The 12658-nt window shown below is 40.4% G+C and overlaps 1 protein-coding gene across 3 annotated transcripts in view; it reads right to left on the bottom strand.

The window, feature by feature from the left end:
• The window catches only part of USP6NL (USP6 N-terminal like), a 111243-nt gene extending 100151 nt beyond the window's left edge, over positions 1 to 11092 (bottom strand). Inside the window, exons 1-2 of one of the 3 annotated variants that reach the window (XM_021530972.3) lie at positions 10970 to 11092; positions 5890 to 5979 (exon numbers count right to left, since the gene is read on the bottom strand). In XM_021530972.3, coding sequence (XP_021386647.2) covers positions 5890 to 5893 — 4 coding nt within the window. In that variant the 5' untranslated portion in view covers positions 5894 to 5979; positions 10970 to 11092. Of the gene's footprint in view, positions 1 to 5889; positions 5980 to 10553; positions 10647 to 10724; positions 10745 to 10969 lie in introns of those variants that run through there. The other 2 variants (XM_021530975.3, XM_021530974.3) reach the window with 2 other exon arrangements.
• Positions 11093 to 12658: the final 1566 nt, after the last annotated feature.

The following is a 12658-nucleotide window of genomic DNA, read 5'->3' as shown; positions in this document are numbered from 1 at the left end:
CAAACTCCTGCAAAGATGCAGCATCATTTCAGACTATGGAGATTCAAGACTTACTTTGTTAAGTAAACACATGACAAAATAAAGGTCAAAAACTGTTTATCTGCCTCTTTGACCTAAAAATAAATTTTAAGTGCAAGGGAAGCAACAATAGCAGCCATAAATATCCTAAAATGTGACCAAAAATAAAGGAAGGATTATGAAAACAATTTTTTAAAATAATTTTAAATCTGTTTAAATATAGACAAATTTCAAAAAGCTTTTATTTGTGTTCTGATTTTTTTCAATAGTTGTACTATGAGAAGAAAAATCCACAAGGTCTGAGAAGCTGCATCATTATGTCAACTGAATAAATAAAAATCCAATATAGTAAAATGCAAATATTAAAACAACAAGTTAGTTTCTACTAATGTGCCTGCATTTACCCCATGTGATACATCAGTTTTGTGCAAAGTATTTGGGTTCATATTTTATTGCTACTCATGCACCCTGTGTATCCAGAGGAGCAGCTGAATTACAGTATTGGTGAGAAACTGGGTCATCCAAGATCTGATTAGCCCTCTGGAGATGCCTCTCCTTGCTCAGCATAGAGGAAGCCCAAGATTACCACATTCCTGAACAACTTAAGCTACAGTTCCATGAATACTTCCAGCAAGCAAAGACCAGCATTTACCAGAATCTCACCCAGAGATCATTGATCCCCACCCCTGCAGTGCATCCATGGACGCAGCTACCTAGGCAAGAGCTTAGGGAGCCCCCTCAGCTCCAGTCAGCCCCATGAATGCTCCTGCAACAAGGAAGAATGCAGGAATTCAGGCAGACAAAGGCACTGACCCATTTCTGGCATGGGCAACATTTTAAAGCAGTTATGAAATGTTAAGACCCTGAGTACACCCTCAGCTCCTGCAGCCCAGGCCTTTCTAATGAAACTTCATTCAAAACTTCCTTGTTGAGACCACACAGGTTTTCTGTAACTCATTAATTGTGATCTCTAAATCTGTATTTCGAATCAGAAAATAATCTCCAGCCCTGTTGCTCACAGTCTCACCAGGTACAAGCTGCACTATGAAGAGGAGATAAAGCAGCAAGTAGCGGTACCCCAAAAAAAAAAAAAAAAAATCTGAAAAGTTAAGACAAAACAGAAGAGCAACAGTGAAGCAAGACCCAGTGACAAGTTCTCCTACTACAAGATTCCAGAGTCAAACAACATGTCTTTTTCATGCTTCAACACCCCACTACAAAAAAGTTAATAGTGTACTACTACTGATGCAAATTCTCATGTGTCTCTACAGCTACAGTGGAGAATTCCCTTGACAGCTTTGAGTTGCAGGGGGGTTACAATTATTTATTTCTTGAAATTTTTTACAAACATTTCACAAGTCTTCAAAGCCACCTTTTGCAAATCTGCATTATGGCTCTTTGTCCCCTGTATCCAACAATTCTTTATTACTCAGAGCTTCAGTTTTTCATAGAGAATTACTATTTGAAGTTTGAGGAAATATAACCCAAAAGACAGAATAACTTCTTCTCTATTTCTCAGGTCACAGTATTTATGAAGATTAGAAGATAACTGTGCTGTGAAATCACAACAATTGTGAAAACAGTTCACTAACTGCACCTTCAAATTTGCATTTTATGACTAGGCTTTCAGGGTTCATAGTTCAAAACTAAAACAAAAACCTAGCATGTAACATAATAATCTGACATCCTTTAACTATTCATTATTATATATTGTTAAAGTATTTTAGTTTATTTGTAAGCTTTCCTTCCCCAGCATGCAGTTCTCAGTCAATCAGAACCTAGACTTCCTTTTTTTCATTCAATCTCAGCTCATTGCAAGGAAGTGATGACTACAAAGCCTCTTCCACCAAATCATTCATTCAGTTTTTAAATTATTTGCAACACTTTACCCACACTACATAAAGTGCACAGCCACCTACACTTCAGGTAAAACACACAAAAATCATCATTTCATTTATTAACAGCTTGACTTGATCTTCAGTTCACTACAGATTCATTCTGATACACCAGGAGGGGAGATTTGGGGACTGAGGGGGGAAAATGAGCCAGCCTTAACTCACAGACTTTCCTTAGGACAGGGAGCTCTAGAGATGCCCAGAACACTTTCTTCAGCTACAAGCACAGAAATAATAATGTGTAGAATGGTTTGGTTGGAAGTGACCTTAAGACCATCCAGTTCCTATGCCCTGCCATGGACAGGGACACCTTCCACTTGACCAGGCTGCTCCAAGCCCCATCCAGCCTGGCCTAGAGGGACTCAGTACACAGTGCATCTTGATCTGGCTGACCTAAAATGGTAAGGCTGACCTTAACATTTGTTTTAGTTCTTAAGTTCATTGTCCGTGAACAGAGAAATTGAAACAGCCAAAACTGCTTCTTTCCACACATGATGAGAACACAGAAGAAAAGAAACACAATCTATGTTTTCAGAAATCCCAAAACCACAAGGTTCCTCTGTGAATACAGACTAGAAAGCCAGAGCTGTAATGAGAGGTCAAGGTAGGCAACCAACCATCAAACAGAAGCAGCCTTTAATCACACCACTGTGGGCTTCATTTGAACTAGTGAGGCAAAAACTGCCCCCATCATTACCAGGCCACACCAAGCATCTGCAGAATGCAAGATTACACTGCACAGCATCTCTCTAAATGTGTTCTCTCACACAAAATGTGTTCCTACCCTCAGTCAAACAGAAAGAAAACCTGAATTGATGGGAGCGAAGCGCAAAGAAACAGGTGACCTTCCCAACTGCATGCAGCATTAAGTTTTTAGTGTGTTAGAAATAAAACTAGAAGCAGAAAGACAAAGTCAGGAAAGAAATATTCTGTATTATAAATTGGCACTGCATCTTACACATTTAAGGGGACAAAAATGAAGATGTCAGCAGCGTGCACTAACCTTAAGTTTCACTGCAGCAGCTCATTTAATTTCACTGTATTGACCCTTCCTCAAGGGAGAAAAGAACAGGAAAATCGCCAAAAATAAAGATCAGAGTTTATAACATTAAGAATTTATCATGATGCTGCAAATTTTCTGGCCACTAAATATCTGGAGAAAATGTAGATTAAATCAACTCTTTCTTTGGTGGGACATTCTAGGCAGGTTGCATGCACCAGGATTTCTCTGACAAGTTATCTTTAAATATAAAACATATCAATAATCAACTTCACTTAGCTACACTTGATACTACTACAAACCCTTTAAGGATCTGACCTCAGTGTCCTGTAAGGCATACAATGGAAAAGTACAGTTTCAAATACAAATGTGTCTTACACTTATTGTGAAAATAGACATTTACAAAGCTATTCCATAGAAATAAAAGCCTTAACAGTGACTGCCTCAGTTTTAACAGATTTTTTGTATTGTCCAACTACAAACTACCACCACAAATGGTGAACTCTGCAATTCTGTCAGTGCCCCTCCCAAGTACAGGGAAAGATCTAGTACAACAGGATCCAAAGCAGCCACTTACACACCTGGTAACTATCCAAAATGTTAAACAAAAAAGCAGTTCTCTCATTCATTTTCAAAACTGATCAATGGCTTAAAAATAAGCATGTGTGTGCTTCGTAAGTACCAGCATATTAACAGATTTACTTCCACAAGGCATTTAAATAAAATAATAAGCTCTGTGTAACAAATTTTATGGTAAGAAATATTATATGGTAAAAATGACGTAAGCTAGTGAATAAAGTTGGCAAAAAACCCAAACAGATATGATCTGGCTGTAAAGAAATTTAGGACAGATATAAGAAAAAGGATTTAATCATTTTAGGACTTGACATCTAGCACAGCCCTTCACAAAGCTGAAGTGCCACAAAATGGTAATATATACTGAATCTATATACTGTACTAAGTACAGCACAAGAAAATAAACAGGCTTCAATCACATAGCCTGCACATAACCGCATTCTGCAGCTTTTAGTGACCTTCTGAAGGTTGAGATTACCTCATTTTAGATAGATTTTTTTTGTTTGAATGACACTAGATGATGCACACTTTATCCTAGAGACTCCCACCATTTTTAATACATCTAGCTATTCTAGGTGCCCACAGATTTTGTGAATAAGCACACATATGCAGAACTATGCAAATAAATGCAGCTTCATAAGATATGGTACTTACCTTATTGACTGAGATATTTAGGAAAGAGGAGCATAAAACTAAGGACTGTGCTTAGAGTTCAAGTTTCTCTCAAACAAACCATAAACTAAGAAATTCAACATCAGCCAAATATAAAACATCTAATCTTCTCTAAATCATATTTTTACAGAGTGGCACTTTGTGTTGTGCCCTTGAAGCCCATCACAGCACAGGCTTCAGCATCCACTCTACCACAAGAATGTGGCATCCTGCACTGAAGAACACCATTACTGATGTACCAGAAAAAGTACTGCCAAAATGTTGTCTTGCATTTGAATAAGGGTCTTCATTCTTCCTAATAACAGCTGAACCCTCCAGCCTGGAATCAGATCAAAATCTGACCGAAACCAAGGGTGTTTTGCTCTAGCACTGTCTGCATGCGCTGTACCCAAACCAACATCAGCACAGCAGCACCCTGGAAGTCACATTGAACACAGCAGCTGTGAGTCAGTTATTTGTTATGTGTAAGGCAATGAAAGCATGCACACAAGGCAATGAAAAGCATGAAAAGCTCTATAAATGAAGAGTCACATACAATGTATGACAAATCAGGATGTTTGAATTACTGCCTGGAAAATTGTCCTCTATGCAATGCAGCAAATATTTTAAACATCAGAAAGTAAACAAGTGTGAATAGCAATATAAAAATAGAAATAAATGCCCATAAAAACTAAAATCGTTCCATCTACACCAGCATGAACCCATGAACCCTATAGCTCAGAAACTCCTTCAAGCCTTTTTTTGGTGTAATTTTTCCTCTGCTGCATTTAGCAAGCATTCCTTCATCATTTTTTTTAATTTCCAAATGTCAAGAATAATCATTTTTCATTTAGTTTGACAAGAAATTTAACCAACAATTTTCTTTACTTATTTCCTCCCAGAAACCCAAATGGTCTTATTTTACTAAGAAAGGATATAATTATCCTATGAACAAGATGCTTTTCCTTCAGCATGTTCAGTACAGTTGTGTTGAAGATGAGCTGCATTACAAATATAGTTCCTGTGCATATTAAGTTTTATCCTTATTTCTACATGAGACAAGGCCAAGTAACATTGCTGACAAAAGCTATGTGAAAAAGTCTCACATCTGCAAAACTTATAAGACCTTCAAATACTGAAGAGTTCACTAAAAAGAGGTTATCTTACCCATCAGATATGACCTAAAGCAAAATTTCCGTGTCTTTCATCTGGCTTTTTCCACCATAACAGACATTAAGTCACAGTTTTCTGCAGCTCGGATCATTCCAATACATGCCAGAATTCCTCTGGGATCAAACCTTTTGGAATTTGACTAATGTATTTAATTTTTTTCCTATAAAATGAACTCCACTGATTTTATTTTGGATTTTTATCAGTTATTTTAAGTTACTAGGCAGTCACAAATTTTGGAATTCTTTGCAAACCCAAGGCATTTTTCCCTCTGAGTTACATGTTTTATTTATACCGAATGAAACAAACACCATCTTGTTACAGAACTCAACTTCTTGAAAAGGAGACCAGACTAAGAGAAGTCTTACAGAGCACACATTGATCGAAAATTTGCAAATTACAAATGGCATCTGCCAAATCTCAGTTTTATTTGGTTATTTTTACAGGACCAAAGACACAAAACTCAGTATGTATATATTTTCAAAGCACAACCACCTCCCAAAACCTACTACAAAAGTACTGTTCTTCTAAACTACAACCTAAGGGTTTCATTTTTCTTAAAGAAAGAAATCTACTTACTCATGACTGGAAGCTTCTTTGTATATAATCCAAGACAGGTCTTGAAGCAAGGTATTTTGTTGGAGAAGGTTTCTCAGAGGTATACATGTCCTGAAGGTTGGAAGAAAATAAAAAAACAAGTAATTTTTTCAACTTCAAATCACTATAATATATGTTTACATATAAACTGTCTTTCCTACTCTCTTTTCATCCTGTTTGATTTTTAAAAAAAGGAAAACATATGTTTGTTATGACTGGGGAACTTTACTGCTTATGGATGTATTTGTCTATTTACTCAAAATGTGCACCTTCCTCCAACAATCACATTATAAACTTGTGTATGTACTTTGAAAAAGAAGCGCTATAAAATATGTTCGTAATCTCTTGGGAGCAGTTAAAAAGTTAAAAGTACAAGACTACAACATGGATATAGTAACTGAAAATTCCTAAGTAGTATTTTCCTTCAGCAACCTCAGCTGGCAAAACAATGTAAAAAAACCCACTTTTTAAAGCACAAGAAATGCAATTAAGACGACTAAACAAGCACAGGTTGGCACTGACATCAAACATTTCCTTCTCAGAAACAAAACCTGAAAAAGTTACCATTTCTAGCAACTATAAACCTACAGTTCCATCAATTCCTCATCAATTTCAGAAAAAGATACCCAAGTAGGGCAGATACGAATATATTAACAGTAAGCCTGGCCCTTCCTGAAGGCAAATATAGAGGACTTAATCTCCAACAATAACAGCACGGCAAGTACATTTTGAAAAATTTATTATATAATCTCCCTCCTGCTGCTAAAAGCAAGTTTATCCAAGTCTGATAGAACAGTTAAATGAAAGAAACTTCACTCACAGCTCAGATGAAAAGAAGAAATCCAACATATCTACTAAGCAATAGAGTTTTCTTTTAATACCTGCATAAATGGAGATTATCTGTAAATTAAGGAATATTATGTGATATATTTCTTCTTTTCACAACAAATTAGAACCTGCTGAATCTCACCTCCTGTGCTAATCCAGCCAGATATCTTGTGCTGACTCAGATTTCAAGTCTCAACTCTCCTGATCTCTTCACGCTCAAAAATACCCAAAGTAAAATGCAAAAAGACATAACAGATTTAACTTTTCCTAAATTATGACTTCACCTACTGTTTACATATATACAGCACATAGCAAGTTAGTACAGGAACTACCACAGGACACCTCAAGAAGGTTCCTCTATCAACTGCTACAACAGTTTAAAAATTAAAATAAACATCAAAGCCACACACACCATGAAAAAAAGAAAACCAGCTGCCAAAAAGGAAGCCTTTGGTAAAGCTGCAGATTGAAAATTACAACCAACTTTTTTTCACTGAAAAAGTAACACAGGGAAGAGACTCAATAGGGAAAGAAAGCAGCTGAGAGAATCCACGCACAAACATTCTAAATAAGCAGAGATGAACACAAAGCCATGAGGTGCTGCATCAATGAAGAACAGTTTGAACTGCAGGTCCTGTCAATTTTCTATGAACGTCTACTAAATTAAATATTTAAGCACACACAGCCCAAACAAAAATGAAGTGTCTGTTAAAACATCATTAGAACTGCAGCCTTGTCAACTTCCTCTTGATTACTGGTTTCAAAATTAGCAAATATAACTTCCATGACATTTAATTATTTACTGGGCCAATAACACCTGTTATGTTAAGAACATCAAATGGATCAGATATCACTCAAACTAGGTCCAAAGCACTTTTGACACTACCTTGTGGCCCAAGTTCTTCTTGAATCTTATGCATAAATCAACTGGAAGACCAGAGTCTCCCATTCAACTTGATTTTCTTAAGGCATTATCTCAGCTTAGTTTTGTAAATATGAACTAACAATACTTTGCCTCTGAGACATCGTGTTACATGACATTTTATTGTGTGTATGTACAGGAAAAGGCTGTTCATTAGGAAAAAACAAAACAGCAGCTCTGAAAACCACTTAAGGCTAATAATAGCTTAATTATGCAGCCTCATGGCTTATAAAAGTCTTGTCACGTAACACTGAGGAAATGAGATGGGGATGATACAGAAGCTCTGTTCTACCCAAACGTGTGGAAAGTGAATGTTCCAGTGCACCGGAGCGACCTGACCTCCGACTCCCAGCCACAAAGTGCTGCTCCTGTATTGCCTTCAGTGTCCAAATATTTTGTTTAGCTGTTGCTAGCATCTGTTTAGCACACAGTGCAGACTTCTGGTAAATTCAGCTGTTCTCTGAAATAACACTACGTGTGTGTTTTGTATCATTTCCCTTGTAAATAATTTTTATTAAAATAATTTTTATTAAAAAAGGAAAGTTTTGTCTTTCATCTGTAATTTTGAGTACAGCCATAGCAAGCAGTACTGAAAGTAAACACTACCAAATAGCAGTCAGTCTCTGTTTTCTATTGCACTGCAATAGCAACACCTTTACCTAGGGATGTGTGTTAGAAACTAAACTGAAACTAAACTTTGCTTTCTCAGCCAACCTGATTTATTTCAATGTCTGCAGGGCTCTCTCCTGTACAGAAATACTACCAACTAATACAAAACAGAAATAAAGTCTGTTCAGTGTATATTACTTGTTCAGTGTCTTTCTAGAAGACACCATCTTGGAAAAACATTTAATTCAAAACAGTACCTGACACTCTTTCTGCTTTCCCTTGCAATCAACAAGGCTATAATAAAAATAAAAAATAAAATAACAAACCACCAATCCACCCACACATACCTTTGATCTTTGTCTTTTTCTCAAGAGCTAACCATTGTATTCCACCTAATATTTCCTCTAGTGAGACACATCTACTCACTCGCTCTTGAGAGTATCACCTACAGTAGCTGTGAAACTACTAGCATTTTAGCTGAGATTTGACAGGAGTATCTGCAACGAGCAAAGCTCTTTGCAACTTCAAATTCACACACACTCATAATACATTCAATTACCTGTTTCCATAGCTGGTGCCAGGTCTCTTTTTTACCCAATACTCTGTTTCAGGATCATTAGCAGGAGCCAGATTTCAAGCAAATTACAGCATATTGTACTTCTATGCAGTATGACTCTAGCCAGAGAAGAGATTTACCTTTAATTTGGCAGTTAAAGATTCTGGTCTAGCCTGTCTGTGTTACTGTACTATCTGTTTAACTAAGGAGTTAACAGCAAGAATTTATACCCCCAGTTCCCAAGAACCAGGAATCACAGGAGCAGCATGCAACTGCCCTGCATAAACACACAAAGACAAAACAGTCTAAAAAGAGCCTGCCTTGCACAAATCAGTATTTTAGTGTCATTTACCATCTTCTTTAAACCAAGCATTATGGCCCCTCACAGAAAACCAGATTTCAGCAGCACTATGTTTTAGATTTGCACAGATAGCTGGCTAGCAAAACATTAAGTCTGAAATTGGTGGTTTCTGTGCTGTATAATCAGAGGGCAGAGGAACAGCGGGTTAAAAGGCAGTTCTACTAAATACTTATTTTACACTGCATCTCAGCTAAATTAACTTAAAAGTTATAATCAGAAACTACAAAAATTTAAAAGGAGTAAAACTAAGTCACTTCAGAGCACAGTTATCAAAAAGAATGTAACAAAAATGCCTAATATAGCACCAAGCCTCTGAGCACCCCAGCTCAGTAAAATGCCCAAGACAGCGCAAATGCACAATTCAGACAAAGTGCAATTGCTACTGTTTCAGAAACTACACAGAATCACTGACTGGCCACAGATGAGGAAGCACATGGAAGTACAAATGAAACAAGCCCAACGACACACCCTCCTTTGTTCATAGCAGGAATATTTACACTACAAAGCGTTGAAGCAAATCGCCTTTAGTTTCAGGCACTGCCGATTGGCCGCTGTGTTTAATACACACACTTCTGGTAGAGCTGGAGTTTCGACTGTCACACAGCAGCTCTAGACTGCGGGGCACGCAGCAAGCTAAGAAACCATAGAAAACAATTATTTAATGTAATTATCCTAATTGAAATTATCCTCCACAAGATACATTTGTTGTGAACAGGGTAGATGTGGATTTGTTTTCACTCCACTGTAGTTCAGTGAAAGCTGAAAACCAGCTTCCCTCACCGCCAGTTTTCAGTGCAGCTGCCTCCTCCAAGCAGCAAAAGGCACAAAGAAAGTTATTCTCCAGCATATGAGGGTGAACAACTGGTACAGGAGTTTGGAGGCAGTGACTTTTAAGTCACCACTTGACTCTCGTTCAACTGGCAGGTCCGTGGCTTCGGTGGTTTTCTACAGGCAGCCATGCACGCCACAGAAAGAACCTGGAACACCTGATAATAACTGGCTCTTTGCTAGCAGTGCCAGCGGAGAATGAGGGCTGGGAGAGAGCCATGGAGACCAGAGCACAGCCTGAGGGACGCCCTCTCTCCCAGCCCACCGCTGCCAGCCTGGCACTTTCCACCACATACCTGAAGTATTACAAAAAGCACAGGAGGGAGCAGGTACGGAGAGAGCAGCGGTGCCAGAAAGTCACATTAAAGGGTTCAGCCATGGAAATCCTCCCTACTCCTGACGAGGGCGGCACTGTCGCCTCCCACATGGCCAGAACAGGGGGGCCTCAAGGAGGCCGCAAGTGCCGGACCTACAGCCGTGACTCCCTCAAGCACACACCCACACGCACAGGCCCCCCAGCCCCGCTCTGACTGCGGCCACACCTCACTCCAACCTTACAACGGGACCAGGGGCATCTCCACAGGGCTTCCCCCTGGCACTCCCGGCTCCGTCGCGTCCCGCCGCCCCCTCCCCAGCAGAAAGAGCAGGGAGCCTCCAAAACCACACACACACCCCCCTCCGCTGGGAATGGAACAGTCCCAACACCCCAGTACCCTGCGGGAGCCGGCTCCCGCCACTTCCACCTCTCCGGCCTCGCAGGGGGTGCGCCCTCCCCCGGGGGAGGATGGTAGCGCCCGCCTCCCCTCAGCCGGGAGGAACCCGCCCGCTTCAATGGAGGGTCCGGCGCGGCACCTCCACACACACACGCGCGGCCCCCCCGCAGCCCCGCAATGGACGGGTCCAGCCGGCCACCCCGGGGCCGCACAATGGCCGGAGCAAAGTCCCAGCTTGTCCCTACCTTTGCTCGGCTTCCTCCTCTTCCCGGGGGCCTCCCTCCGCCGCCTTCCCCAGCGGCGCGTCCGTGCTCGCTGCCCCGGGACCGGCAGCCTCCGACCAGGAAGTGCCCCGGTGTGACACCGCCGCTATGGAAACCCTGCCCGCCCCCGCCCCTCCCACAGGGCTGACCCGCCGCCGCCGCCATCTTGGGCCGGGGCCGGGGGCGGCCGTGGGGAGAAGGGTGGGAAAGACAAAACGAGCCCGGTGCCCTCAGAGCCTCCTTGGCTGTGCTGCGTGAGCGGCCAAGGCTCTCAGTATGGACACCCATTCTCCTGTGTGCAGTTCCGGGCTTCTTAGTATGACACCCAAAACATCGGGATAAATCAAACTCCCACACTCTTTATTTTCCAGTATTGGGGAGTAGGCATTACTTTATTCCCAGCTGGAGTGCATAGAGATAACTCCAGCCATATGCACTCAATTTCCAAAACTTTTCACTCACACGTTTTCAGCAAACAAATTACTGTTTATTGGTTCTAAATTGCATAATTCTCTTCATTAATTACTATTTTATTAGTTATTGGTTTCTTGCTTCTAGTGCTAATTAGTCCGCATTTCTCAGCCTTTTTATCAATTTTTCCCTAACACAATCTACAGTGCTTGGGCTGTAATGTCTTTGTTAGGCTCTTCTGGTTACTCCAATATGTCCTTGGAGAGCAATAAATTTTGGATCCTTGGTGTCCAGCTTTCCTCTGTTTCCTCATTGAAGCTTATCAGGGTTAGTCTAGCAAAACTGAAAGTTTCAGTGATCTAACAATAAGTCTGTCAAAAGAAACTTAGCAGCATGTTAGCTAAAGTGGAAAATTACACTGCTTGAGACTAATACACTGCTTTTGATTAATTAAAATATTTTTTAATAATTATGAAAGTGATATAATTTCCAGTAATTTATCCTTTTGGAAGTGATTTTAATTATTTCTTTTAAGATTATTTCCACTTAAATCACCGAATATTTGGCAAGACTTATTGATACCAACAGTGCAGCACTGAATGGCAATGAAGCCAAGCAACTGGAATCCCTGTTCTGGGATGTGGGTATTGGCCAGAGGATCAGGAAAAGACCAGGAACTCCCAGCCTCTGAAGGCAACTCTTGCAAAGTGTGAGGGGGAAATACCTTTGCAAGGAAGACTTTTCAGTGTGCCATGACAAGAGGAACACTTGGAAAGTACCTGATGCCTGAGAGAATTAGCTGTGCTGGAGTAGTCTTTTCAGATAACAAACAATTCCCTAATAATCCAGACAGCGTCCAGTGTACACAAAACATGTCATGTGCCAAGTCATTGGGAGTGTTGGCATGGAAGGAGGGAGAAGAAGAAGTGGGCATTCTGGTTTGGCAGACTCCAGACACATGAAGAAACTATCTCCGCCCCATTATGGGCCTACATCTCACCCATGGAAAGACTGACGGAGGATTTCTGGAATTTAAGAGAGGAAATTAAAGAGGGCCAACACAAACTCTTTGAGGAGCTTAAAGAGGAAATTTTCCATGTCCTACCAGTAGAGACCAGAGTCTGTGCTATTAGGAGCAGGCATCCCCCTGCTCGAGAGAAGAGGAGACACTCCACCAGGTAACCTGTGGTTTTACCTGCATGGAGAAGACATGAGGAGCTGGGAGGGAAAACCCACCTCTGCCCTAGCAGCATGGGTGTG

This window comes from Lonchura striata, chromosome 5, assembly GCF_046129695.1.
Source record: "Lonchura striata isolate bLonStr1 chromosome 5, bLonStr1.mat, whole genome shotgun sequence".
NCBI lineage: Eukaryota > Metazoa > Chordata > Aves > Passeriformes > Estrildidae > Lonchura > Lonchura striata.
This window is presented reverse-complemented; position numbering and strand designations above follow the sequence as displayed.